The sequence below is a fragment of the Chelonus insularis genome, unplaced genomic scaffold (assembly GCF_013357705.1).
Source record: "Chelonus insularis isolate UGA/USDA-ARS -01 unplaced genomic scaffold, ASM1335770v1 contig_50_pilon, whole genome shotgun sequence".
NCBI classification, from domain to species: Eukaryota; Metazoa; Arthropoda; class Insecta; order Hymenoptera; family Braconidae; genus Chelonus; species Chelonus insularis.
This window is the reverse complement of record NW_023276619.1, coordinates 1,215,724-1,242,349: the sequence shown is the minus strand read 5'-3', so window position 1 is coordinate 1,242,349 and position 26,626 is coordinate 1,215,724. Positions and strand designations below refer to the sequence as shown.

General features: G+C 29.1%; 9 protein-coding genes and 1 long non-coding RNA gene across 13 annotated transcripts; 5 read left to right on the top strand and 5 right to left on the bottom strand.

Annotated features, from left to right (window-relative positions):
- Positions 1–1,017: 1,017 nt before the first annotated feature.
- LOC118070102 (uncharacterized) lies at positions 1,018–1,913 on the top strand. The gene is made up of 3 exons (XM_035088523.1): positions 1,018–1,156; positions 1,227–1,354; positions 1,428–1,913. Exons 1-3 carry the CDS (start codon positions 1,040–1,042, stop codon positions 1,864–1,866), a joined length of 684 nt encoding a protein of 227 aa, XP_034944414.1. The 5' UTR covers positions 1,018–1,039; the 3' UTR covers positions 1,867–1,913.
- On the bottom strand, positions 1,907–3,062 carry LOC118070103 (40S ribosomal protein S27-like). Of its 2 annotated transcripts, none has more exons than XM_035088524.1 (2): positions 2,639–3,062; positions 1,907–2,231 (listed from the first exon to the last, which is right to left on the bottom strand). In XM_035088524.1, exon 2 carries the CDS (start codon positions 2,228–2,230, stop codon positions 1,979–1,981), a length of 252 nt encoding a protein of 83 aa, XP_034944415.1. In that variant the 5' UTR covers position 2,231; positions 2,639–3,062; the 3' UTR covers positions 1,907–1,978. The 2 variants fall into 2 exon arrangements, with proteins under 2 accessions (XP_034944415.1, XP_034944416.1); XM_035088525.1 differs by lacking the exon at positions 2,639–3,062 and adding an exon at positions 2,325–2,427.
- Positions 3,063–4,069: 1,007 nt separating this feature from the next.
- On the bottom strand, positions 4,070–4,569 carry LOC118070100 (uncharacterized). Its single transcript, XR_004690720.1, has 3 exons — positions 4,489–4,569; positions 4,267–4,411; positions 4,070–4,186 (listed from the first exon to the last, which is right to left on the bottom strand). It is a non-coding gene; the product is annotated as an uncharacterized lncRNA (long non-coding RNA).
- A 1,357-nt stretch (positions 4,570–5,926) lies between these two features.
- Positions 5,927–8,008, top strand: LOC118070106 (protein PFC0760c-like). Its single transcript, XM_035088530.1, has 5 exons — positions 5,927–6,364; positions 6,448–6,663; positions 6,767–7,347; positions 7,448–7,673; positions 7,761–8,008. The coding sequence occupies exons 3-5, from the start codon at positions 6,940–6,942 to the stop codon at positions 7,901–7,903; spliced, it is 777 nt and encodes a 258-aa protein (XP_034944421.1). The 5' UTR covers positions 5,927–6,364; positions 6,448–6,663; positions 6,767–6,939; the 3' UTR covers positions 7,904–8,008.
- A 642-nt stretch (positions 8,009–8,650) lies between these two features.
- On the bottom strand, positions 8,651–12,467 carry CysRS (cysteine--tRNA ligase, cytoplasmic). The gene is made up of 5 exons (XM_035088482.1): positions 12,371–12,467; positions 12,040–12,237; positions 10,787–11,954; positions 9,807–10,157; positions 8,651–9,748 (listed from the first exon to the last, which is right to left on the bottom strand). Exons 2-5 carry the CDS (start codon positions 12,219–12,221, stop codon positions 9,251–9,253), a joined length of 2,199 nt encoding a protein of 732 aa, XP_034944373.1. The 5' UTR covers positions 12,222–12,237; positions 12,371–12,467; the 3' UTR covers positions 8,651–9,250.
- Positions 12,468–13,049: 582 nt separating this feature from the next.
- LOC118070105 (uncharacterized) lies at positions 13,050–14,064 on the bottom strand. 2 transcript variants are annotated; one of them, XM_035088529.1, is made up of 3 exons: positions 13,960–14,064; positions 13,747–13,887; positions 13,050–13,706 (listed from the first exon to the last, which is right to left on the bottom strand). In XM_035088529.1, the coding sequence occupies exon 3, from the start codon at positions 13,676–13,678 to the stop codon at positions 13,154–13,156; it is 525 nt and encodes a 174-aa protein (XP_034944420.1). In that variant the 5' UTR covers positions 13,679–13,706; positions 13,747–13,887; positions 13,960–14,064; the 3' UTR covers positions 13,050–13,153. The 2 variants fall into 2 exon arrangements, with proteins under 2 accessions (XP_034944420.1, XP_034944419.1); XM_035088528.1 differs by having other exon boundaries at positions 13,050–13,887.
- A 1,099-nt stretch (positions 14,065–15,163) lies between these two features.
- LOC118070132 (uncharacterized) lies at positions 15,164–15,915 on the top strand. The gene is made up of 2 exons (XM_035088565.1): positions 15,164–15,596; positions 15,722–15,915. Exons 1-2 carry the CDS (start codon positions 15,395–15,397, stop codon positions 15,883–15,885), a joined length of 366 nt encoding a protein of 121 aa, XP_034944456.1. The 5' UTR covers positions 15,164–15,394; the 3' UTR covers positions 15,886–15,915.
- Positions 15,902–16,988, top strand: LOC118070131 (protein ALP1-like). The gene is made up of 3 exons (XM_035088564.1): positions 15,902–16,385; positions 16,465–16,564; positions 16,646–16,988. The coding sequence occupies exons 1-3, from the start codon at positions 15,940–15,942 to the stop codon at positions 16,835–16,837; spliced, it is 738 nt and encodes a 245-aa protein (XP_034944455.1). The 5' UTR covers positions 15,902–15,939; the 3' UTR covers positions 16,838–16,988.
- Positions 16,989–18,543: 1,555 nt separating this feature from the next.
- On the top strand, positions 18,544–26,579 carry LOC118070128 (endoplasmic reticulum-Golgi intermediate compartment protein 3). 2 transcript variants are annotated; one of them, XM_035088562.1, is made up of 8 exons: positions 18,544–18,834; positions 19,106–19,264; positions 19,340–19,497; positions 19,560–19,630; positions 20,928–21,148; positions 21,260–21,388; positions 25,980–26,114; positions 26,238–26,579. In XM_035088562.1, the coding sequence occupies exons 1-8, from the start codon at positions 18,747–18,749 to the stop codon at positions 26,315–26,317; spliced, it is 1,041 nt and encodes a 346-aa protein (XP_034944453.1). In that variant the 5' UTR covers positions 18,544–18,746; the 3' UTR covers positions 26,318–26,579. The 2 variants fall into 2 exon arrangements, with proteins under 2 accessions (XP_034944453.1, XP_034944452.1); XM_035088561.1 differs by having other exon boundaries at positions 25,980–26,577.
- Positions 23,793–24,587, bottom strand: LOC118070130 (reactive oxygen species modulator 1). The gene is made up of 3 exons (XM_035088563.1): positions 24,418–24,587; positions 24,168–24,302; positions 23,793–24,094 (listed from the first exon to the last, which is right to left on the bottom strand). Exons 2-3 carry the CDS (start codon positions 24,293–24,295, stop codon positions 23,986–23,988), a joined length of 237 nt encoding a protein of 78 aa, XP_034944454.1. The 5' UTR covers positions 24,296–24,302; positions 24,418–24,587; the 3' UTR covers positions 23,793–23,985.
- Positions 26,580–26,626: the final 47 nt, after the last annotated feature.

Genomic DNA, 26,626 nt, shown 5'->3' with positions numbered 1-26,626 from the left:
CAATGCACGAGTGAACGTGAGGAATACATGTGGGATAACACCCCTTCACATTGCTTGTAAAAACAGAAACCAGGACATCATTGAAATATTATTGGAATATAAAGCTGATCCCAACATTAATGATTACAATGGCAAAACGACACTTCTGATTATTTGTGAAATAATGTATCAAGAATACAACGAATCAGTGTTGCCTATCATAAGAATGTTATTGAAATATGGTGCATGTGTTCAAGCCGAAGATGAAAGGAAAATGACTGCATCAATTGCTGTATGTGAGAATGAAAATAATTCAATAAGTGATATTGTTTTTAATCCTATGTTTTCGTATTTGCTTGAAGAGTAAATAAAAAAATCACAACGTTTGAAGAAGTTTAAGTGTTCTTATAGTTAAATTGGGAACCAATTAGTTCCCAAAACTAAAGTTCATTCAATAAAATTATGAAGAAATATTCATTAGTACAATTGAAAATAGTATATTTTAATATATATCTTTCTTACCTATAGATAGAAAATTTGAACAAATAAAACATTTACTTATTCAATTAGTATTTTAGTTATTGTTAATAATTTTTTATTTTTTCCACAACATTTATTTATTTCACTTATAATTACTCTTATTTATATTCACTAGTTATTATTATATTTATATATAATATATAATAATACATAATTGAATATATTATTGTAATAATGCACTAATGATGATTATTTTATAAGGAAATACTATTTTCAAGAGAATATCAAATGTACTTAAATCTAAAAAGTTTGAGAAAATTAATTCAACTGTTATAACTTATTATTCATAATTCTTAATTAATATGTGATTTTTCCTATGATTACAATTTGTTCGTCGAAAATATTTCTAGAAACCAATGATTGTAAAATTATTTCCTAATAATTAAATAAAAATGTATATCGACGTAAATATTAAAAATTACATGATAAAGTATACTTCATTGAATATATTCAACAAAAATCATTCTATTACGATCTTGCCATCTAGCAGCTCGACGTGAAACTTATTTCTCACGATTGAATGATATTATTCAATTGTCATGAGTGTGTGTGTGTGTATTCAAAAATGTTTCCTTCAAAAAATAATGCAACTCTTGTATGTTCTAAAAGTGAATATGGTAAAATTTTTATGTTTGAGGTAAGCAATTAATTAATAATCACCCTGTACTTACCATAAAAGAAATCACTAAAAGCATTATTATTTTCAGGCAACTCTCCATCTAGCTGAGCAAGGCAACAAAGTATTTTACATTTCGCCAGAACCGTTGAAATCATTTCCAGCAACTTATCATGATAGAAATATAACTCCAGTGATCTTCAACATGATTAAATTCCTGTAATGATCATTTTATCATTCATCTATTTACTTCTAAACTAACAACAAAATTAACATGCTTCAATTATTTCAGATATCTTTCAAATTATGAGGTGTTAATAAAACAATTAGCAGAACTTCACACATTTGCAAGTCTCCCATCAGTTCTTGTGATTGAAGATCTAAATCATTACATTACAGACACTACCATCAAGGAACATAAAGATGTGCACATTGCTAGACTATGTGCACTTATTCAAGACACTTTGAACACTTGTATGAGAGCTAAAAATAGTTCAATACAATTTTGTACCTCCACCAACTTGGACACATTCGATATTCCATATTTTTCTTATTTCAATCGAGTTTGGTTAGTAAACGATAAAAAGGAACATAATCAAGTTCTTATTGAGCTAAGTAGCATTCGTTTAGCTTTAAATAATCTAGATAACTGTGATGAAAGAAGAAAAATATTTAGATATCGTTTTTTCGAAGACAGAACATTAATTCTTGATAAAATTGTTGAAAAATGATGATTAAATTAAGGTTATAATGATCATAAACTTCATTAACTGAACTTTTTTTGTGTTATTTAATTATATATTTTGTTTGAAAAAACATATTTCTTTTTGGTTATGTACATAATCAGGGTTTTCTTCTGAAAGAACAGCCTTCAGTGAGTCTTGTTTTTCCTCCAGTAGGTCGACACAAGACAATGCGACATCCCTCACATTCAACACGTGTTTGGACGTGGGAGAAGATTGTTGTAATTTTATAGCAACCTGGACACTTGATGTCCATAAAATAGCTATTTGGCTTTGGAATCAAACGTTTCAATTTGTGCTTCTTTTTCTCCTCAGCAGGAGTTGGATACAAATAGTTTGTAGCTAATGGCATTCTGAAAATAAAAAATCATTCATTAAATATCGAAATGATAAAAATACACTCCATGTCATGAATAGATTGATCAACAGATTGGTGAAAACCTAACCAAAAATGATACTTATGTTTGCACCAGCTATTTTACCAATTCTTGAGAAATTGCATAAGTTAGAACACCCTAAAGAAGTTATAAAATATTATTTAAATAATTTTAATATTCAATTAAAGATACTTTAATGATAAGTGAGGGTTATTTTGAGTTTAAGAAACACAAGTTTGAATTGAGCAGCGTGGACATCTGTCACAACACATTTACAAGCAAAATATACATAAAGTTGAAAAAAAAAAATCCCAAATCATTTTTTTAATAATTTAAGTTGAAAATTAATCACTCTTTTATATTAAATAATTATTCAGACTCACTTTTATTGTGAAAAATCTTCACCACGCTTTGTTTACGTGCGATTCGACCTAATAGAGGTTAGGAAAAGACAGAACCCAACAAAGAAGAGAGAGAGAGAGAGATATTTCTATAGAAAGTCTGGCGGATTGAGTGGCGTTATTGATGCTTACATATGTCCAACAATGTTTAAATGAGAGCTTTTGCTGAATTATGACTGTCTATGCATTTAATTTTTTTAATAATTTATTTTCATTTTTTTTTTTTTTTTTAAATTAAAGTAAATTTTCCAATCGTCGCTCATGAATCTATTCTCGTTCAGTAAATTTTATTTGGAAATTAAAAAATATTCTTTTGCGAAACGTTTATCATAAAAATATTTCAATATCGTCTTATTAACTAATGAATATTCAACCATTAAAAAATATAGTCATCAGGAGACACGTTTACTTTAGTAGTATCTCGTGCGCCAAGTGTAAATGGCGGTGACGAAGGCACTACCGTCATATATGTAATACTCCTATATTGCTAGTCGGTATAGGGAGGGAGACTTAAGGCTGGGCTGAAGTCAGAAAGTTTCGGGAGCGTGACATCCGTCCCCAATAAGATGTCAGTCAAAGGCATTTTTACAATCTTTTAAATTTAAATCTTTAAATGTATAATCTTACTGATTGTTAATCAAATTCTATGATGCCCAGATTTTTTATCTAATGATCATTTTAAAAATAAGCTTTATTCTTTTAATCTTTTAAAATTGGTTTTTTTTATTTTCAATCATTTAATATTCAATCAAATTATAAAAATTTTTCTTTTTTTAATGTTTATCATTTCGTTGAACAGTCAACTTAAGAAATTAGGACTGGTAAGTTATCTTGCGTCGGTATAGTAGAAAAAAATTCAACTAGTGTCACTGTTTTCTAATAGATGACAGTAATTACACTGTTTTCAATCAAAAATTAAAAATGCTTATACAAAAAAAAGTCTTCTTTCTGGCTCATGTAATGTCATGTAATTCCCACTACATAAATAAGTATATTTAGGCTTATAATCTAATGATAATAACATTTTCATCTTAATGTTAGCGTAATAACGTAATCCAAGTGAAAAAAATTTGAAAACTGAATTATTAAAAAGTTGAAAAACTTCAAAAATAATGTCTGTCAGTATTATTCTCTTCTTTAATAAACATAAACGATTTTCGTGCAACGAAAAAAAAAAGTTTTATTACTTAAGTTTTTATAAAAATAAATCAGTATTTTTAATGAATACCTTAATTTAACTGAATTTAAATATAAATATAATATGAATATAAATTTATTAATAAATTTTAATATAAATCACTACTTAATTCAATTATTTTAAAATAAAATAATCAGGGTCAATTAAAGAATTCAAAAATCATTCCTGAAGTTATAAGTATAACTTTTATTTATATTTAAGAAAATTTACATTTGCTGGTATCTCTCTAACTTTGGTTTTCTACACTTCCAAATTATGAGCCACGTTGTCTCAGCTCCCGTCGAATATTTGTGCGTTCAACTACTGCCTACAAATATTCTGACAATGTCATCCTATATATAAATTGATATTATAACAAATTATTTAAATTTAATATAAAATGATTGAATAAATTAACAAATTATATAAGTACCTTCCATTTCTCAAGGACTCTTGTAAATTATTAATGTACAAGTCAATTGTATGTTGAATTGCTCGAGAATGATTTTGTCGTGTAGTTTCATTCATTATTCTACAATATTCAATGTCACTGTCACAAATTATGTTTATTAATCGATCTGAAAAATGAAATTTAATTCAATTTAGAATTATGAATATGTATAAATATATATATTAAATGTGTTTTAATATTTACCCAAAAAATTACTTTTTTGTGTTAAAACTAATTGTCGTGTGAACTAAATTGAGTAATAATAAAAATTTAATATGATCTTAATTTTATTTCTCTTTAATATATAATTTATTTGTGTGAAAATTTATTTTGTTTTTTAAAAAATATGTCATTAATGAAAAAAGAGTTTGAAATAAAAATTATATTGAAAAAAAAACCTGTTTAAAAAATTTCATTACACAATGGAAGAAACTAACTTTATTAGAAAAGTTAAACTAAGCGTAAATTAATGATACAAATAATATATTTTATTTTATTTATAATTACGATAATACTAGAAGACTGTCTTACTGATAGTCAATTAAAACACAAACTAACTGAAGAAATAGCAAGTAATTCAGTAACTTAAATGATTGATGAAACAAAAAAAGGAAATATATTGAAGAAAAATTCAATTTAAAAGTAAAGTATTTTTTTATTATTTTGAATTGTGTAATTGATATTGTAAAGAAATTAACTCAATATAACTTGATGTGGTATATCTCTAACGATGAAAAATATCGATATAAGTAATTGGTTTTGAAGAAAATTATGCTCCATTTCAAGAAGATCAATCTAATATTTATTCTTGGTAAGTAAAGTTGCTATTAAACAATTCAAAATTTAAAATCATATAAGCATTTTTAATTTTTGATTGAAAACAGTGTGATTACTGTCATCTATTAGAAAACAGTGACACTACCCGTGAAAAACGAGTTCAGATATGGCCATATCTGATCAGATCAGTATTATGAGACTGTACAGATCTGATCAGATGGTACAGATATCATCAGATTAGAATTTCAGATCGTTTCAGATCTGAATAGACATGACATATATATTCAGATGCAAACAGATTAAGGAGATTCAGATCTGTTTGAATCTGATCGGAACTGAAAAAAGTTTATCATTTTTATTAAGTCAAAAATCAGATCTGATCAGATTGGATCATATTTGAAAAAAAATTTATTATTTTTATTAAGTCAAAAATCAGATCTGATCAGATTGGATCATATTTGAAAAAAAGTTTATCATTTTTATTAAGTCAAAAATCAGGTCTGATCAGATTGGATCATATTTGAAAAAAAGTTTATCATTTTTATTAAGTCAAAAATCAGGTCTGATCAGATTGGATCATATTTGAAAAAAAGTTTATCATTTTTATTAAGTCAAAAATCAGGTCTGATCAGATTGGATCATATTTGAAAAAAAGTTTATCATTTTTATTAAGTCAAAAATCAGGTCTGATCAGATTGGATCATATTTGAAAAAAAGTTTATCATTTTTATTAAGTCAAAAATCAGATCTGATCAGATTGAATCTAGCTTTATTATATGATTTAAAATTTGCCGCATGCATGAAAATGCGTCAAGAGTTGACGCGCATGCTTACTGTTTCATGAGAAGGCGGCCGTTACCACGTGGTAGTGAAATACTAACGGTTACAATAACTACATGGCGTCATTTCTACAATGATACGCACAAATGTATAGAATTCCGCAATTTATTAGAAGTAATGTAATTCTAAGATCGTCAAATTCTATTTTCTTTAAATTTAATTTATTTAAATATGTATCTATTAAAGTGTAAGGTAAATAATAATAACCATAAAGTGCAAGATAGTGATATTGTCAAAGATGAGACTGATAATATTAATATTGGTGATATTAATATTGGTGATATTGTAATTATTAGAATGTAATTATTTTTTTTATTTTATTGTGTGAAAAGATGAAAGTAAGATTGATGAATATCTAAAGGAGTTGAATAATGAAAATAAGGAAGTAAAAAGGAAACGGGTTAGACCATTACCCTATTCTCCGGAGACATTCCATCTTAAGCCAAAGAAACCCAAAGCTAATGTAAGTACATAGAGTTTATTACATTTTTACTTTTTTATTATTATATACATAATGATGTTAAGCGAGTGGGACCGTTTTTTTAGGTTTTAAACAAAAACAAAGTATCGAAGAAACCAGAAAAGGAAAACGTCCTTTCTCGAAATCAAGTACAAAGTTTAATAAAAAAGAAGGAATCACTGATGACATTAGAAGAAAACAAACACAGTTCTAACATCACTACTTTGTCAAATATAACAGATAGAAACTTATCGTTGGCGTCAGTAAGTGAAGATAGTGATGCATCACCATTTGTGAAGCAGGTAAATACTCAGTACATTATCAATTACTCTAGTGTATGTAAATTATTCATATCCTAGTACTCTGTTGCAAATGAAATAAATTTCAATCATGGGTTTTTTTCAGAAACATCTTCATACTAGGAATGAAAGTTTATTAGAATTGAAGAAACTTAACCAGAATATGACAAATCCTAAAAATAATAAGCCTGCAAATAATAACAAAAATAAAGCTGAAAAAAAAGTATTGGAAAAGTAAACATCAATGACGAAAAACAGAATAAAAGCGAATATTCTAACATGCAGAAAGAGAAAAGTAATCTTAATAAAAATGTGACAAATAAAGGAGATGATGTATATGAGTTAGATTCCGAAGATAATGGTGATGTAGATAAGAATGATGATGACAAAGTAAATGATGATGCAGGAAAAAATGACGAAGGTGATCACGATAGCGATAATGCAGATGAGAATGAAAAAGATGCTCACGAATGTGATGATGCAGATAACAATGAAAAAGATGGCCATAAGAGTGATGATGTGGATAAAAATGAAGAAGAAGATCACGAAAGTAATGATGCAGATAACAATGAAGAAAATAGCAATGGGAATAATGATGAAGATGACAATCAGGAAGACGTCGATGACAGTGACGAAGAAAATTGGGATCATCTTAACTATCAGATACATAAAAAAGACGACCCTGGAGTGAGTATTCTTAGTTTGTACCTTTGGTACATTTTTGTATTATTTCTATACAATTTAAATTTTCTTTTCTTGATGATTCTCACAAATTATATTTTTTTAGATGCGCGAACTAAAAGATGGAATTTACATCAATAGGAAAATTTATGATAATGCCAAAAAAACAAAGTCCACAAAGCCGACCCATCTTATTCGCCGTTTAATGGACGGTGTATTTATTCAAAGTGAAGTTCTCAACTGTACTTTAACAGGTAATCCTGGAAGAAATAAAAGGCAAAACGAGGATGAGTGTGAAATGCTTCACCCTCTAGCCGTAGCAGCAATTATCAGTAAGTTTTTTACCTTATATTATTTTGAATAATTATTAATGTTATTCTCTGCTATCCAGATTCATAAAATACACATAAATATTACAGGTAAAGCAACTTCATTGTACAAGAAAGCTCGGCCAAATAAAATGTTTATATCAACCAAAAGTATTCATGAGACAATAAGCCAAAAGTTGTACGAAATGAAAGTAAAAGGAAGGCGCGAGAAAGATGGAAATAGAAACCAGTGACAGCTTCGTTGATAACTTAAAAATTATGATTATGATATTATTATTTTTTTTAAAATTTAAATCTGTATGAGAAAGAAAATTTAAAATCCACTTCAATAAATAACTTTAATCACAAGTACAAAACAACATATTCCTTACGTCATTAATTTTATATTCATTTCTTACCTTCAAAATGCATGTTCAGATTGGAGCAGATCTGGACATATATATACATATATGATAATCTCATAATCCTGATCTGATCAGATCTGAATTCTGAATCCATTTTTCTGATGACTTCAGACTATTTCCGATCTGCTCAGACATAAACTGATCTGTTTATATCTGAATTATATTCTTTTTCAAATATAAACAGATCAGTTCATGTCTGAGCAGATCGGAAATAGTCTGAAGTCATCAGAAAAATGGATTCAGAATTCAGATCTGATCAGATCAGTATTATGAGACTGTTCATATCTGAAAATTTAACGGAAAAAATCAGATCTGATCAGATCTGAACTCGTTTTTCACGGGTAGTTGAATTTTTTTTTCTACTATACCGACGCAAGATAACTTACCAGTCCTAATTTCTTAAGTTGACTGTTCAACGAAATGATAAACATTAAAAAAAGAAAAATTTTTATAATTTGATTGAATATTAAATGATTGAAAATAAAAAAAACCAATTTTAAAAGATTAAAAGAATAAAGCTTATTTTTAAAATGATCATTAGATAAAAAATCTGGGCATCATAGAATTTGATTAACAATCAGTAAGATTATACATTTAAAGATTTAAATTTAAAAGATTGTAAAAATGCCTTTGACTGACATCTTATTGGGGACGGATGTCACGCTCCCGAGATATAATAGTTAGTGTATATTTTAAACGCTAGGGGATTTCATTTTTGTTAACAATGATGCCGTAGACATCATTCGGGACACTCTATGGCACCCCCACATCAATATCATTTTTTGTTCTCGAGATAATCGAGGCGAAAAATAATTCCGAACGCACACACGCACGGTGATAAAGTAATTAATGTTATTATATTGTTGTTTTCCGATGTGAAGAATAATATAAGCTTTCGATTAAGTACTAAATTAACTGAATTCATCCATTTTTGACGCCGTCATTTATTGAGAAAAATTTGCTACGAACTTTCTAGGGGGAAATCTGTCTACAGCCACAAAATATAAAACAATTTTTTTCTTCTTGAGAAAATGATTATATTTATTATGACTCTTGTTGTTACTATTTGTGAGGAAGATCTTGTATTCAATTTACAAAATCATTTTTATATAAACTATTTAAAATTAATAAGAAACGCACCATTAAATAAATAATTTATTATAAATAATCAATTAATTATTGTTGTTTAATACTTGCCAAATATTCATTATACTTTTTCTCTTGTGCCAACCGCAACTTTTGCAATTTTTTAATTAAACCTTTACTCAATTCTTTACCGTCTTGATCATGCGTAGGAATTCCTTGTTCATCAAATTTCGAATATTTATCAGTCTCCATTTTAAACATCTCAGACGGAGGTATTTTCCGCTGCGCTTCTTTAACTGCGGCCTGTGCTTGTAATTCAACTTTTTTTTTCTTTTTTTCCATTATTCTTTCAGTGTCTAATTTTTTTTTCATTTCACGTTCACGTAGTAATTCATCCTTGTTGACTAATTTTATCTTACTTGGATTATTTTCATCATCTTCAAGCCGCACACCGACATTAGGGAGAATTTCGTCACGAAGTTTATCACATTCTTCAAGGATATCTTTAGATTTAATCTCTTTTCCGATACTTCTCATCTTTTCCCGAAATTCTGACAGAATTGTCAAGTGACGCATCACTGTTTCAACCTAAAAAAAAAAAATGTTTTAATATTATTTAATTATAAAACATTTTTTGTTTACTTACGTTAGTGTTGGATTCGTTGTCAATAGGAAAACCAATGTCATCACTTGATGATGAAATAGCACCAAATATTTTAAGAATTCTGGTGATATAAACTGCAATATCTCTTAAAAGCAGCACATTTGGATTCGTTGAATTCTTCGTGTATATGTTACATTGGCTAACCAGGTCGCGAATGAGTTCTAGAGATGTTCGAGTGTCGATGTTATCACAAAGAGCATTGTGGATACTATTTCGAGCAGAAGAAAATTTTTCATTTAACTCCGTTTCATTATTTTTCCACTTAGTGAAGCTTGTAGGAGTTGTGTTGTTTAATAGGCTGTGCATTCTGCATTTTATGTTCAAAAAGAACTCCTAAAAAAAGTTGATAAAATGAGAAAACGTTATTTTTTAGGTTTGTGTTGGTACACATGAAATTCAGTTGACTAAGCTAACAAATCAAGATTTTTCAGGATAGCTCAAAATTTTAGGAAACATTTTTAAAGCTATCATAAATTATTTTCGTGAGTAAAAAAGTACTCTAATTCTAGAAAAGAGTTGAAATTAACAAAAAAAGTTTTAGATAAAAAATGGAAATCTTTTCATTTTACACATTAAAGGTTCGTAAACTATATTCGATATCTCTAATATTTTACCCACAAAATGACAAAAACAATGGAAAAATGTTGAAAAATGATCATCTTCATCTTTGCCGTCATTTTACTGCAAAACTACAAGAAATAAAGATTAAAGTATAATTGCTTTTTTTTATGAAATTAACGGGTCTTCAATTTTTATTTCAAACTTTTTCTCGTATCTTTTATAGTTTTAGAGATAATAACGAATAACCTATTTTGATGTAATGTTTTTTACCAATCTTACCTTTTGCCTAGAGTGGAACCATCTTTTTTTTTATTCTTAATTATGTCTACCGACTCTGAAAATGTTTCCTCAAATTTTTAGCTATGCTACAAAACGATGATTAAATAAAAAATAATACTCACATTAACAAATTTTTCAAACTGGATAGCCATATCCATAGTATTATCGCTATAATCTAGTGTATCTTTCCATGAATGCAACAAAAAAGCTAGTCTCAACTGTCTGGCAGTATGTCTCTTCAAAGCTTCTTGAATAGTAATAAAGTTTTTCAATGACTTGGACATTTTACATCCAGCAATAGTCAAATGCCCAGAATGCAAAAAATACCTGACCCATTGTGAATTTCCAAAGCAAGCTTCAGACTGTGCTAATTCATTATCATGATGAGGAAATTTCAAATCAACACCACCAGTGTGGATATCTAGACTGTCTCCCAAAATAGTAGAAGCCATTGCCGAGCACTCAATATGCCAACCAGGTCGTCCTCTACCCCACGGACTATCCCAAGCAGGTTCTCCACTCTTTGATGATTTCCAGAGTGCAAAATCAATTGGAGATCGTTTCTCAGATATTCTATCTTGTGTCATTAAATCACCTTCACCATCTTGAAGACTTGCAGCATTACCGAAAGCTTCTGGAACAAGCTTTCCATAAGAATGTTTATCAGAATTATGGAATGAATTGACATCAAAATAAACAGATCCATTAGAAACATAAGCAAACTTTTGATCAATTATTTTCTGAATGAATAGCACAATCTCTGGTACATATTCACTAACTCTTGGGAGCACATTAGGTCTCATAACATTCAGAGCATCCATATCTTTGTGGAATTCAATTTCCCAATGTTGTGATAATTTTTGAAATATTTCATTATCAGTCACTGTTTCTCCTTGTCTTTGATCAAGCCAGTCTGCCAGAGCATCACGTGAAACCATTAATAAATTATCCTGATGCATTTTAATACTGTCTTTGTTGTTACTTTTGACAGCTGTTTCAAGATTTTCAATAGAATATTTTATACTCATCAACATTTTACTTAACATTGTCTTTTTATCAATATCAGTTAGTCCTTCGATATCAGCTGCTAGAGATTGCATCACCTTTTTCGTATCTTCAAGAATGACATCAAGGTCATAATTAGAAGCTAGGTATTTTTCATATAAATAATTTTGACGAGCTCTCTTGATTATTTTGTCATCAATGTCGGTGATGTTCATGACATATGTAACATCGTAACCGAAATAATCTGATAGAACTCTTCTCAAGATGTCAAAAGAAATATAACATCTGGAATGAAATATTACTTATTCAATTTCCAATTATAATAAATCAACTATTTTATTGTATGAAATAAAACGAAAGCAATGTTTACCTAGCATGACCCATATGTGAAGCATCATAAACAGTTGGCCCGCAACTGTACCAACGCACTTCATTACCATTTTGAGGGACAAACTTTTCTTTACGTCGCGTCAAACTGTTATATAGCTTTAAAACTGGTTTACTCTTCTCTTGTGATGGTTGTTGATCTGATTGATCTTCTTTCTTGCCCATTATTTGTCGGCTTAACCTGAAAGAAGCATAAAAGTGTCATCAATCTAGGAAACATTTGATCAATTTAATATTAATAGATAACAAAAAATAACCTAAAGGAGTTAATGGATTAGATTATTTAATAATAATTTTTTTTTATTATTACTTACCGAAATATTTAGAGGAAAATGAACGAAAACAAGACTCCGACAATCAGCACATGAACTTGTCATTTATGCCACTGAGGAAGATTAAGTTGGAAGTCACGTATACCAACTTGACTTGAAAAAAACTCGCCTAAATACTCAGTAGTAGAGATGTGAATTTACCGGTAATAGAAAATTCGGTAATTACCACGTAAAATTACCGGTATCTGACGGTATTCTGACGTCAAAAAATTCTGAATGTAAAATTTACCGTCAAGCCGTCGGTCAGCGTAATTACCGTAAATTACCGGTCATTCGCATCTATATAGATGAATATGATGAGCTTTTTACCGAGGAAATGGCTTGCTTTCGAACTTGCTTGCCAATTTGCTTAAGTTAATTTTGCTTTTTGCACTTGTTAATTTAAAACTAATTAATTATTATAAGATGAAAAAAAAATTTTGTAATTTGTAATAAAAAAAATATTTTACATTTTTGACTGTTAGGACAGAAATAATAAATATATTGAAAATTATTATAAACGTTTATTTAGTTAAGTTTTTGGTACATTTTTTTTTATAAAATAGATAATCCTTCGTTATTACATATTATAAAGAATTTGACTTTTTTAACTTTTATGTAAATTATTTATGAAAAAATAAAACCATATAATCTATAGTTTCTATCAACTAGTAATATCACATAATAATTGACATATTTCATTAGGAAATAACAAGTCTAATACTGATTCAATTCCATCAACATCACTAATTAGTCTTGAGTAAATTCTTCTTCTAAAAATTCAACTTATTCATGCTCAGCACAAATTTCACTTATTTCATCCTCTCCTTTATTACTTTCCTCATCTTCTTCCCATTCTTCTTCTGTATTTTTTGGTGAAGGATTAAGTAATTTTAAATTTCTTGCAATGTATGTTATTTTTCCAGCTCTATCGATACTTAACTTATTTCTTTTAGATGAATGAATCCATCCTTGTGTACTAAAGGAACGCTCGGTTGCAGCTGATGTTGCAGGTAAAGTCAATATAGCCACAGCTATTTTGCTCAACGAAGATTTTTGGCAAATACTTTGCCACCATTGACATGCTGAAGTGATTATACTTGCTCGCTTAACGTAGTCGTAACTCCACATACTTGATTCTGACACATAATCTGTTAAATCTTTTAATACCTTATCACTATTTAGATTTAATTTATCACCAAGATTTATAATTAATTGATGAGCTTCAACCATTTCTGACCTATTTAAATTTTTTCCTTTTAATTGAGGATCAAGTAAGTTAGCTGCATAATGTATGGGCCGTAGAGCCATAGTTTTACGATTTTCTAAACAAGTATATATGCTCAGCTTTTCTTCTTCCGAAAAAATATTTCCAATATTATTAAATGCATTATTAAAATGATTATATAAATCATAAAAACATTCAGGTACTTTATTTAGGTTAGGTTAGGTTGCAGAGAAATGTTTATATATTGATTTGTTCTCCCCCATTGCACCAAGTTCTCAATGAAAATCCTTATCTACAAATTGAATTTTCTTATATTAAATATTATCAGTATTTTTAATAAACAAATAAAAATGAAAATATATACCTGATAGAACAAATAAACATTTGTATGCCGTTGGGAATTCTAAACTGTGATTGGACATGTATTAACCAATCAGAGATCAGCATTTTTCTGACCGGTATGGTAAAACAGGCTTGGTCATTGACGCGTTTTTTACCGGTAATTTACGGTAAATTTACCCGTCAATTACCGATTCACATCTCTACTCAGTAGTTTAAACTGTTGCATTATAATGTAAATAATGACTTTTCTTATTTTTAACAAATGATAACTTGTAAGGTTACTGTCCCAATTGTTTCTCATGAACCTATTTTCGCTCAGTAAACTTAAAAATAATTTTTTCTTCTATAAAGGATATATCATACCAAAAACAGCTCCACGGACTGTACAAAACTGTGCGCTCAGTTAAAATGACGAAGACGATAATCTCTGTTCTAAAAATGCTATTTTCGTAAATGTATATCATTTAAAAAATTATAAAAAAGCGTGAAATCATTAAACGCCAAGTATTGCATTTCGTATTTATTAAAGTTGAAGAGATGAATTTTATTTGAAATAGCTTTTAATTGTTTACAAAGTTCCACAATCATTTTTGACATTTAAAAAAAAAATTACCTTTAAAAAAATGTGAAAATACACTGTATGAAAAATTAAGAAATATAAAAAAAAAATCACATCAAAATAGATTTAGTAATTTTAATTGTAATATTTTGAAACTTGAAAAACTTGGCGTGGCTGTTACGACGCGTTAATAACAGTAAGGCTACAGAAAAGACAACGACGTGAATACAATAATTTATTCAATAAAAAAAAAACGTAATAAATCTGTATTTTCTTAAATCTTGTATATGGGGGCGTGGCCAATTAATCATTATTTAAAATAATTAATTTTGAAAGACAATAGCATACTCAATCTATTCCTGAAGTAAATTAATGAGGTTTTCACGGTAGTCATATATCTAATATTCCTATATTGCTAGTTCCCGTAAGTGGGCGCGTGGCCTATGAAGTGAGACAGAAAATAAATATGTCTGTCTCTTTCTTTTCATTTGAACTGTTGTGCGCAAGCGTCACTACCGTAGAGGGAGAATTGGCAATTGGAGAAGGGCAAGCCACCTCCCTTTCACAACTAAAAATAGGCTTAGTTTACACCCAGCGTTCCGATCCCGTTTCATTCCGGAATGAACTAAGATTTGTCTAATGTAAACGGGTATAATCACGACCGGAATCATTTCATTTCATTCCTCTATTTTTAGATGGAATGGAATGATTTAGGACCGGAATAAGCTGATGTAAACGCGTTATTCAGGAATGAATTCGGTATTGCCAATCAGTAATGTAGCATAAGTTAGATTAGTATAGAGCATTTGTAAGGTTATGTTTTTTCAAGTTTATTTTTAAACAATTACTTGTAATGTTTATTGATTATTAACAATAAGTACAATATATCAAATATATAATGAGTAAAAGTAGAGATATTTGGTTGCCAAATGAAGTAGATAAGTTGTTAGAATTATTTAAAGAAGAGCAAATAGCAGATCTTATGGATTCCAAACAAAGTCGAGTTGACGACGTTTTTAAGTCTTTTGAAAAAAAATTGAATTATCGGGGTGTAGTACGACCTGCTAAACAAATTAAAAATAAATATAAAAGTTTGAAACGTAAGTATTAATTACATTTAGTTCGTGTATTTGTCATATAAAATAATATAAATCACATTCTTGGCGGCTTCTTTTTAATGCTAACTGCACAATTGTTTTCTTATGAAAATTTAATAAAATTACAGAAAGTTACAATGCTACTTGTCGTGCACTTTCACAAAGCGGTGCTGGTACTTCAGTAAAGTGTCCATATTACAATAAATTGCACGAAATACTTGGACACAGACCAGTCAGTGTCAATCGTACACCTAGACGGTTATGGATGAAAAATAGAAATGCATTTTGGTAGGAAGTGACTGTTAAAAGACATTTTGATGATAACGATTGGATTGAAACGTTCAGAATGCGAAAATCAACGTTTTATTATATTGGTGAGGAATTACGTCCAATGCTTGAGCCGTCTCGACCTATTATGAAACCTCCAAGAAAACCTCTGAGTGTTGATAAAAAAGTTGGTGTTGTTTTATACTACTTAGCTAGCTGTTGTGAATATCGGGTAGTCGCTAATCTTTTTGGTATTCATAAATCCACTGTTTGGAAGTGTATGCATGAAGTGGTTGAAGCAATAAATACTATTCTTCTGCCAAAATATATTGTTATGCCAGATGAAACCGAGTGTTCTATTATATCATCAATGTATGAATATTTAATTCATATACCTCAAGTAATTGGTGCAATTGATGGTACCCATATTCCTATATTACCACCAACTGAAGGCTACAGAGATTACGTAAATAGGAAAGGTTGGCCATCAATAGTACTCCAAGGTTTAGTCGATGTGACACTGAGGTACTTAAAAATGAATTTTTTTGTATAATTGTAATTTAACTTGGATAATTTTAATTTGAGTGTTTTTTTTTTTTGCTAGGTTTAGAAATATGAATTGTCAATCTCCAGGATGTTCACATGATGCAGCAGTATTTCGAAAGTCCCTGTTATATAGAAATGCAGATAATTTAATTCCAAAGGTAGTTAATAAACTAAAAAAGATTTATCTATACTAATAAACGATAACTATACATTTGTTCATAAATTTTCTCATTTTGTAGAATGTAAAACGAGTGAAAGAAGTAAATGTTCCATATTTCATAATGGGTGACGGAGCTTATCCTCTTCTGCCATGGTTGATGAAAGCTTATACAAATTCAGAGCTAACAGCTCAAGAAGAATTATTCAATAACTATTTTAATAAAGGAAGAGTACATATTGAGATGGCATTCGGACGCTTAAAAGCGCGATAGCGAACATTATTAAAACGTACAGAGTTAGATTATCAATTTGTTCCAGACGTAGTTGCTGCTTGCTGTACACTCCATAATATTTTAGAAACTAAAAAAGATCCATTTTTGATAAATTGGGATAGTTATGTAAAAGAAATTGAACGTATATTTCCTCAACCACAAAGGCAATTGGCACGAACATATGATGATCTTAATGCAAGAAGAATTCGAGATGCATTATGCGATTATCTTACAGAAATCCTCCGAAATTAAAAATTGCTCAAGTAACATAAAAACTGAAATATTGTGTCCATCCATGTAATACATGTTGATACACATTGAACAAATCACTAGTTTTATAGGAAGTATTAAATCAAAATTAAATAAATATTTTAATACAAATTTTATTTATTTTGCGTTTTATTTGTTATTGCGTATATTTATTATTACATTTTATTAACCTTGCGTTACAAAACTATATCAATTATGGAAAAAAGTAAAATAATATATTTTTCCATGAATTAAAAATATGTGTTTCAATATTCTTTAACATTTTTTATAAACATAAATTATTTGTTGTTGATATTTTATGAAGAAAATGTAGATTCGTCATTATAATCGGATGTTAATGATGGCTGCAAAGTTGAGGTAGTATGAGGAGTTAAAGATATTGCTGGAACTGGTAATGAAGATCTACGAGCTTGCTCAATTATATTAGCAGGAATTCTTACGAACTGAGGTCGTTGATGATTTGGTGTTATTATTCTAGGTTGGCTAGTTAATTGCATTGAATTCCATATTGGAAAATTTTGTTGAACTGAATGAGTTTGGTTAGTATTTAAATGTTGCAACAGTAACTGAGTTTGCTCTTGTAGCATTTCCTTTTGTTTTTCCATTATTTCTAGTACTAATTTATTATTGCTATCTACTGCCATTTGTAGCTGTTCTTTGTTGGCATTTATTAGACGATCGATTGCCTTATCAAATATTTGACCAAATGATTGTTTTTTTTTTTGGCACTACAGATCGTTTCGCATCGTTGATTGTTTTTTTTAAATTGTTTTTTTCAATTTTTTCTGTATCAGTTTCATTTTTTTTATCAAAATTGTTATTATTATCGGATACATTGCTATTAGCCACAATATTTTCAATTGCACAGCAATTTATATTGCTTTCTATGATATCAGTCTTATCTTCAATAGTAATACTTTGAAGACTAGATAGTTTTATTGTGTTTGATAATAATCCAACATCTTTTGACGAACTGGGAACTGCATCATCTAATGAAACAGAAATGTCATCAGACATCTCAATATCTGGAGAAGTTAATGACATGACTGCTTGATTTTTCTGATTTTGTACTATACTTGCAGAGTCTGCTCCACGATTGAAGCTTCTTTTTAAGCTTAAAATATTACAGATGCTTCTGTAACATTACAGGTTATGGGTATATACTTTGAGTTTTGAAGTATAAATTTACAAAGTTGGTTATCCTGTTTCTTTACTTCAATCTCCATTCCTTTCCGAACGGAATAATTCAAGTATAAACGGTGACTCGATTCACTCCATTCCGGAATGAAACGGGATCGGAACGCTGGGTGTAAACTAAGCCTTATTCTGTTAGAGCTCGCCAGAGAGAGTTCCTCATGTGCTTTTGTACGTTTGCGCAGTAGCGAAAAACGTGGTAGAAGGGGTAAGAAATTAGTGGTGGGGAGCCCGAAAGCTTCGAAGCAACTGAGGAACTCTTTTCCTAGTTTGACAATATTGGACAGTTGATATTTACATTCATACGACTGTATGGTACCCGTTGCTACGTGTAATTTTTTTATCAAACATAATAATATAAGTTGTAAAACTATTGAAACGCCGAATGAATGTTTGTATTGATGAATTATACAGAAAAAATAAATAAAAACCATTTAATTGAATCATGAACATTACTGCAATGTTAAGAAAGTTCGATGCTTACCCAAAAACACTTGAAGATTTTCGAGTTAAAACATTTAGCGGTGCTTTGGGTGAGTATTCACCATGTTTAGCTCTAAAAGTATAATTTTTTAATGATTAAGAATGCAATCAATACAACCAACTAAATTTAATCATCATTACTTAATAAATTCGTTTTCTTAAAAATATTGCTTTCTTCAATATTTACTCACTGCAAAAATATAACCACAATTCAGCGATCCAAATTGTCACAACATATTTGACAATAACCAAAATTAGAAAGATTTATAACAATGGCAGGAGATATTTGTTTACATTTTTCTATTTTTTTACATTTTTCAGTCACAATAGTGAGTTCAATCATCATGTTTTCACTCTTTATGTCTGAACTGAAAGATTATCTGACGCCGAGTTTGGATGAAGAATTATTTGTCGACACATCAAGAGGTTCTAAATTGAAGATAAATTTGGACATAATTGTTCCTAATATAGCATGTGATTGTAAGTTGTGTGTCATGATATTTTGAAATAATTGTCAATTGGATTTTGTTTTAACTAATGAATGCCGGTTTTTAGTGCTGTCATTGGATGCAATGGACACTACTGGAGAACAACATTTACAAATAGACCATAATATTTACAAAAGGAGGCTCAATTTAGATGGTCAGCCAATAGAAGATCCTAAGAAAACAGATATTTTGGATAATCAAACAGTTAAAAAGTTAGCTAATCAGGTTAGCATCATTAGTCACACTCCTGTAAATTAAAAACATTTTAATATTTACTTTGTTTATAGACTGTGACAACAACAACCGAAGTTATCTGTGGATCTTGCTATGGAGCTGAAGATGTAGAGCTGAACATTACGTATGTTTAAATAATTATTATCAATCTTGTTAAATGGTCTCTTGGTCTAGACAATACTTTAAAAAAATATTCTTAAAGAAAAGAGATTATATATATATATATATATTCATATGTACCTGAGCACACCCGACTCAAGGAATCCCAAAACATCAAAATATATCAACATTTGAAATTCGCAAAATCGGATCCATTACAATAACTTCCTAATGGATTAAAAAAAAACATGAAAGCTTCTTGATCATGTCATCTTTATTGAACTTTAATTTTTTTCAATTATCTCGTAAACTATGACAGATGCGAAAAAAAGTATCGTAAAATTTTTAGATCTTTTAATTTTACACAAAAAAGTCGTTACATTTTAATCTCGATCTCCAATAGTTCAGCTGTAAAATGGAAATGAAGATAGACAAATCGTAGAAATCGCTAAAAATTGTTTGCCCTTTTTTTTCATTATTTTCGATCTAAACTATGAGAAATAGAAGTTTAAGTATAGCGACCCATTTATGTAAAATTTCAGCATCTACAACTTTCTGTTCGACACCGTTTTGGATATCATTTTAAATTCTTAAGAAAATCTTTCAAAACTAGGTCCGAAGTTAATTTTTACTTTTTTTCGGCAGCTCTCCCGGATACATTGTTAACTTCCCATTAGAAAGTTATTGAAATTGGGTTGATTGGTGAAGTTTGAATTTTCATCATATCTCCAAGTTTCAAGATATTTCCAACCATACTGACCAATTTTTAGAGTGATGTGTGTGTACGTATGTACGTACGTATGTCAGCATTTTTTTCGTTTTCGATATTTCAAGAACGGATCAAAATATCAACTTCAACCAAAATTTGTTCGAAAGATATTATTGTAACGAAGATCTAAAAGAAATTTTAGCAAATTTGGTTAAAAATGATGTCAATATTGACTAGACATTATTATTCACAACCGAATGTGACGTTCACCAATCACGCAATGTTCATAAAAATATGAATTTATTGTAAGCAATTAAAAAGTGTATTTTTCGATTAACTAATGTGTGTATCACACCGACTTGGATGTTTTCAACAAAATGATATTATTAATGTTGAGCTATAACTCTTGACAATTACGCATTGTTTATAACAATAACAATATGAATTTGTCATAAACAATTACTAATGTGAAGTTCGTCGTGTTAGCACAGATAAAGTGTACTTAGACCTTTTTTTTATTTTTAACCATTTTAAGAATATTATCTTTATATTTTATCCATGCTGAAAAATCTTATTTTCCAAATTAACATTCAATTCATTCTTTGACTTGCAGGTGCTGTAATACATGTACAGACGTGAAACAAGCTTATATCTTAAAAAAATGGGCTTTCCCAGACCCTTCATCAATAAAACAATGTGCTCATTCAGCGTTACATGAAATAAACAATGCTTTTACAGAAGGATGTCAAATTTATGGGTATATGGAAGTCAATAGAGTCGGAGGGAGTTTTCATATTTCACCGGGAAATAGTTTTTCAATTAATCACGTGCATGGTAAGTAGTCAATCAACTAATTACAATGCAATATCTCATAAATATCCAACATTTTAATTATGAAAAAAAATTATTTAATTTGCATTTTAAAATATTGTGTTTGTTGTCAAGTGCACGATGTTCAGCCTTATGCATCAAGTCAATTCAATATGACCCATAAAATTCGGCATCTAAGTTTTGGAGTTAATATTCCAGGGAAAACCAACCCTATGGATAACACAACTGTGATAGCAGAAGAAGGTAGTCTTAATTATTACGATAATTTCTATTTTTTATCAGAACAATTCGATACTTTTTTCATTTTCTTCTAGGTTAATCAACTTAGATATAATTAAAAAAAAAGTTTTAAATTCACTTTTTGCCCTTACGACGAACTTCCCCTTCATTGAAATCCGTAATTTGTTCATCTCTAAGTTTTTAATGTTTATAACAAATTGCTTATGTTATAAACAATATACAATTGTTTAATGACATAAAGTCATGTATAACAATATTTTATTGATATTTATCGAATATATTAATAATAGTGACCATTCAACCCTTGAAAAACGAGTTCAGATCTGAATTTTTTTTTTAATTTTCAGATATGAACAGTCTCATAATACAGATCTGAACTCATTTTTCTGATTACTTGAGACCTCTTCAGATCTGCGCAGATATAAATTTAGAAGACAATTTTAATTAAAATAAAAATTTTATCAGATTTAGATCTTATTACTGAATAAATAATATTTTAATGTCATGATTATGATTTAGTTTCTGTGCTGAAAATGACTCCTAAAGTAAAGTAATGAAACATAAGTAGACTCGATCCTGAACCCTCGTAACCGTAGACTTGCATACTCACCATTACGCTAATCCAGAAAACTTAAGATGCTATTTTTAAATTATCTATTTGTATAACTGCGGCTATTTATTTTTATTAAATGTTTTACAAGAATGATTAATTGTTCTCAGATCTGATTAAATCTGATTTATATTTTAATGAAAATTATATATTTTTCTTCAAATCTGTTCAGATGATAAAATTTTTCAGATTTAAGATTCAGACTAATAAACTTTTTTCAAATATGATCATATCTGATAAGATCTGATTTTTTGGTCTAGAGAAAATTATCAACTTTCTTTAGTTCTGACCAGATCCAAACAGATCTGAATACCCTTCATCTGTGATCATCTGAATAGATATGTTATGTCTATTCAGATCTGAAATTTTAATCCGATTATATCTGTACAGTCTCATAATACTGATCGAATCAGATATAGCCATATTTGAACTCATTTTTCACGGAAATAAATTAAAACCACTATTAATTGTTTATAACTAATTGATATCATCATAAATAATGAGCAATGGTTTAGAGTCATGTGACAGGCCCAATGTATTTAAACTCTTTTCAGATTATCTTTAAAATGAAATTTGTCTGAAGTCGATGTCCCCGGTGGTTTTCGAGATATCAAAAACGAAAAAAAAAACCTGGTATACACACGCACTCACACATGCACTTTATTCGACCGAAAGATATAGTATTATAAATATTTATTGTAGCTGTCTATTATTTTGTAAAAGAGTCAACAGGAAGTTACGAATAATTCCTGTCGTTTGTGATTGTCTAAAAAATTTTTATTAAAAAATGAAATATCTTGAAGCAAAGAACAAACTTATCTAGCTAATATAATTTTTTTTATTTATTATATAAAGACTAACTATCTTCATGAATTTATGATTAGGTTTAAACACTTACGAGTGAATAAAAGTAATTATCGAGCCATTGAAATCAGGAAATAATTAGTAATGGTAAACGGATCTCTTACCTCAGGCAAAGGGCAAGCCTAGCAAAAAAACGTCTCGAGCTGTGTTTCTTGCGATTATCTCGTAAACTATGAAAAATATGGAGACAAGTTTAAAATAAAAATTAAAGATTTATTTATTTTACACAAAAAAAATCATCGTGCTTTGACCTCTATCTCTTACAGTTTACCTTTAAAATGATGATGAAGATAAAGATGATCAATTTTCAACAGTTAGTCATGTTTATCGTCAAATTACAGCTAAACTATTAGAGATATAATAGAGGAAGAAGTTTAAAGGCTTTTTTATGTAAAGTCAAAATTTTTAACTTTTATGTAAAAAATTTTTCTACCTCCCATAGTTTACAAGATAATCGCGATAAACTGGATTTGGAAATCTTGATTTTTCTACTCATTGGTTGAACTCTACATTTTAGAGTTATTACAAATCCAATATCTAAATAAGTAATTATTCAACATACTTGTAAAGTATTTAAAATTCTCTTCGAGTATTTGAAATACTTTTCAATGAAAATATTTCTTATTTGTGTTCAAACACAAATTTTTCTTCATTTCATTTGATTTTGCAAACACTTTTGATAATTTGTGCCGTTTGAAATCAATTTATATATTCAACTTAACAGACTATATAATCATGTGTAAATAGTTGAAAAAGTTGTTATTATAATTGTATTAATGCAAATATATTTTCAATGGGAAATATCAAGCCAAGTATTTACATTTAAATACTGTTTAGAAGGTATTTTTTACAAGTCTGATATTGCATAAGTAACTATTTTTTCTTTTATTCAGAAGATCATAACAATATTAATCAATAATAACAACAATATTTTGTTGATTGATATTAATCAAATAGCTCATTTGTCGCCCAATTCATTAAATATCAGTTAAAAATGATTAATCATCAGCATTCATCAAGGTATGAATATATTGATTATCAATAATAATAGTTTATTATGTCCAAAATCCAGAATAAATATGTGCGCAGTGGTTCACCTTTTAATTTGATTAATTAAAAAATAATATTAACACCTTATGCCTGTACCAATAGCCATAAATGTGCCAAATGTACCACCTCCTTGTATCATCGTTCTACCTACACTATTTACTAATTCTCGTCCCCTTAAACCGTACCTAGTAAAAATCGTTTCATATTGTATTATTATTATTATTGAAATTCATATATTTAAAAGATCTTTTCATCTACCTTAGTGCAGAAAAGCCACCAAAAAGTGCTCCTGATGCCAATCCAACACAGAATCCAATTCCAAATCCCATTTTTATTCGATCCCAACACGACGGGCCCTGTTGATATACTGCTCCAGGTACAGGCATAATTCAACTAAAATTTTATTTATTCACGTTGTATTGGATATTTCATCATCATTTTTTTATTTTCAATCATCAGTGTTTTACAAAGTAATTGGAAAAAGTTTAAAAAACTGAACAAAACATACCTTATAACCTCAATGTTATGACTAAATATTTAATTATTTACTTTAATGAAATTTTTTTGTTATTTTTCATTCAGATATGAACACTTTTTACTTAATTATTATCTAATTTTATTAAAATCGCCGGTCGAATTTCGAACAAATGTTTAGTGTGCTTTTTACACGGCTGCCATTTTGAAAACTCAACTAGCGCTATCTGATGTATGATAAAAGTAACAAATTCAAATACGTTATGATAGAGTTTATTATTTTCAATTAATAATAAAGTTAATAATAATAATAATAATAATAATTGAGGGACCGCTTTTTGACGGAGCTTCGAACAATACCAGTCTGCCGTTGTCAGGCTGAGATTCTCGCGGCTTGTATGCAGAAGGCGGTCATCCTTGGTTCTCTCCGAATCCTGAGACAATTGTAAAAACTTTGACTGAACGGCTGCAGCCCCGGCTCACCCTCAAACCTGAGGGAGTCGGGTGTCTGTAGGATAATCCCGTCTGGTCAGGCGCCAGGTCGGTCGGAGCCCTGGGATCCCTGGCCAGACACCTTTGACGAACCGAAAGGAGATAATAATAATAAATAAATAACAATAGTAATTATAATGATAATTAATAAGCCCTGGAATATTATAGCCATGACATCTTTGACAAATCAATAGAAGTTATATAATTTTTTAATATTTTTCAATTATAATCCAGCTAAATGTGGCCTTTTTGTTCATAAGAAAATATATTTTATTTCATTTAATATCTCGAAATCAGCCCATCGGAAATCGACACACGTTGTTACTTATGAATTTGCTTCAATATTTTGAACATGATCGTAATTTCATGCTTTTATAAAATCTTAACAGTCACACCAAGTTATTGATTGTTATTTTGATTATGTCATAAAACGTATTGAATTTTAAAAAAAAAAAACCAAAGAAAACAATTCATTTTAAATATTGTTGATTCTTAGATTTAAATAATTGGCTTTTAATGATTTTAGGACTTTTTGTAGTTCCACCATTAATGCTGTTAAATCATTAATCCTAGTAGCCATTATATTATTATTATTAGGAAACAGACTGCCGTCAGACTTCCGTATGTTGCTGTCTTTTAGTTTCCTAACGTAAGATCAACGTCAGACGTCAGATGCTGCCGCAGAAAGGAAACAGACGTACGTAAGTCTGTCGACAATTCTAACGACAGATCTTAGCTACTAGGGTTGCCATCATTTATGCTTGGTGCACATTTTTGTACAGCCTAGAAGGAGAGGGATGTTTTTGATGAGTTAATAGTTGTCGAGATATTTAATTGTTTATGTAAAAAGTATTATTATTTTTTGAACAATAGATTGTCGTCAATCAACAAATTATCATGAACAATAGTTAATAGTCGCAAATCGTATAGAACGATAAACATCAACAAATAAAAATTGTTATAAACCATATGCAATTGTGAAAAGTAATACAAACTTACAAAACGTAAAGAAATAACAAAAAGACGAATTTTGACAATTGGCTTTATTGCAATAACTTCCTAATGGGGAAGTAAAGAGGTAATAATAATTTATTTTGTTCAAAGGTGCAATGATGTTCCAACACTACATCAAAATAGTTCCAACAACGTATTTTCGTTCAGACAATGCCCAGTTACAAACCAATCAATTTTCCATCACTCGACATTCTAAAAAAATAATGGCATTTGGAGGTGAATCAGGTATGCCTGGGATATTTTTCAGTTACGAATTGAGTCCGCTGATGGTGAAATATACAGAAAAACAGAAATCATTTGGACATTTTGCTACAAATGTTTGTGCAATAATTGGCGGTGTGTTTACAGTGGCAGGATTTATTGATACACTTTTATATCATTCAGTTCGGGCAATACAAAAAAAACAAGAATTAGGAAAGTTTAGTTAAGTAAATAAACTTCAGTCATTTAAAGTTTTTCAATTTAATGAATTGATAAAAAAAATGAAATTATAATTAATCTCGTGATTTCTTGGAGTAATGTTTTACATAAGAATTTTATTATTTGCAGTTGCCGTGATTTCATAAATTGTATTCATAAGATTTTTTGAGTCATCAGTATATGAATGCTTTCTTATACAATCTTTAAAAGTCTGATTGCTATAATGATGTTTTTGAAACAAGAATTAAAATAAAATTTGCTATCAATTTCTATAATAAATTTGATAATTTTTATTACGTTGATTAATAAAGACGAAC

What these genes read in the sequence shown, in the direction of transcription:
- LOC118070102 (XM_035088523.1), top strand. Translation starts at nt 1,040, where the DNA reads ATGATATTATTCAATTGTCATGAGTGTGTGTGTGTGTATTCAAAAATG. An exon ending in GTAAAATTTTTATGTTTGAG is followed by an intron (nt 1,157 to 1,226) that starts GTAAGCAATTAA and finishes TATTATTTTCAG; the next exon opens with GCAACTCTCCATCTAGCTGA. An exon ending in TTCAACATGATTAAATTCCT is followed by an intron (nt 1,355 to 1,427) that starts GTAATGATCATT and finishes CAATTATTTCAG; the next exon opens with ATATCTTTCAAATTATGAGG.
- LOC118070103 (XM_035088524.1), bottom strand. Translation starts at nt 2,230, where the DNA reads ATGCCATTAGCTACAAACTATTTGTATCCAACTCCTGCTGAGGAGAAA.
- LOC118070106 (XM_035088530.1), top strand. Translation starts at nt 6,940, where the DNA reads ATGCAGAAAGAGAAAAGTAATCTTAATAAAAATGTGACAAATAAAGGA. An exon ending in ATAAAAAAGACGACCCTGGA is followed by an intron (nt 7,348 to 7,447) that starts GTGAGTATTCTT and finishes ATATTTTTTTAG; the next exon opens with ATGCGCGAACTAAAAGATGG. An exon ending in AGCCGTAGCAGCAATTATCA is followed by an intron (nt 7,674 to 7,760) that starts GTAAGTTTTTTA and finishes TAAATATTACAG; the next exon opens with GTAAAGCAACTTCATTGTAC.
- CysRS (XM_035088482.1), bottom strand. Translation starts at nt 12,221, where the DNA reads ATGGGCAAGAAAGAAGATCAATCAGATCAACAACCATCACAAGAGAAG. An exon ending in AGTTTGAAAAATTTGTTAAT is followed by an intron (nt 10,158 to 10,786) that starts GTGAGTATTATT and finishes AACTTTTTTTAG; the next exon opens with GAGTTCTTTTTGAACATAAA. An exon ending in ACAACGAATCCAACACTAAC is followed by an intron (nt 9,749 to 9,806) that starts GTAAGTAAACAA and finishes TTTTTTTTTTAG; the next exon opens with GTTGAAACAGTGATGCGTCA.
- LOC118070105 (XM_035088528.1), bottom strand. Translation starts at nt 13,678, where the DNA reads ATGGCTCTACGGCCCATACATTATGCAGCTAACTTACTTGATCCTCAA.
- LOC118070132 (XM_035088565.1), top strand. Translation starts at nt 15,395, where the DNA reads ATGAGTAAAAGTAGAGATATTTGGTTGCCAAATGAAGTAGATAAGTTG. An exon ending in TAAATATAAAAGTTTGAAAC is followed by an intron (nt 15,597 to 15,721) that starts GTAAGTATTAAT and finishes ATAAAATTACAG; the next exon opens with AAAGTTACAATGCTACTTGT.
- LOC118070131 (XM_035088564.1), top strand. Translation starts at nt 15,940, where the DNA reads ATGCGAAAATCAACGTTTTATTATATTGGTGAGGAATTACGTCCAATG. An exon ending in TTAGTCGATGTGACACTGAG is followed by an intron (nt 16,386 to 16,464) that starts GTACTTAAAAAT and finishes TTTTTTTGCTAG; the next exon opens with GTTTAGAAATATGAATTGTC. An exon ending in CAGATAATTTAATTCCAAAG is followed by an intron (nt 16,565 to 16,645) that starts GTAGTTAATAAA and finishes CTCATTTTGTAG; the next exon opens with AATGTAAAACGAGTGAAAGA.
- LOC118070128 (XM_035088561.1), top strand. Translation starts at nt 18,747, where the DNA reads ATGAACATTACTGCAATGTTAAGAAAGTTCGATGCTTACCCAAAAACA. An exon ending in GATGTAGAGCTGAACATTAC is followed by an intron (nt 19,631 to 20,927) that starts GTATGTTTAAAT and finishes TTTGACTTGCAG; the next exon opens with GTGCTGTAATACATGTACAG. An exon ending in TTCAATTAATCACGTGCATG is followed by an intron (nt 21,149 to 21,259) that starts GTAAGTAGTCAA and finishes TTTGTTGTCAAG; the next exon opens with TGCACGATGTTCAGCCTTAT.
- LOC118070130 (XM_035088563.1), bottom strand. Translation starts at nt 24,295, where the DNA reads ATGCCTGTACCTGGAGCAGTATATCAACAGGGCCCGTCGTGTTGGGAT. An exon ending in GGTGGCTTTTCTGCACTAAG is followed by an intron (nt 24,095 to 24,167) that starts GTAGATGAAAAG and finishes GATTTTTACTAG; the next exon opens with GTACGGTTTAAGGGGACGAG.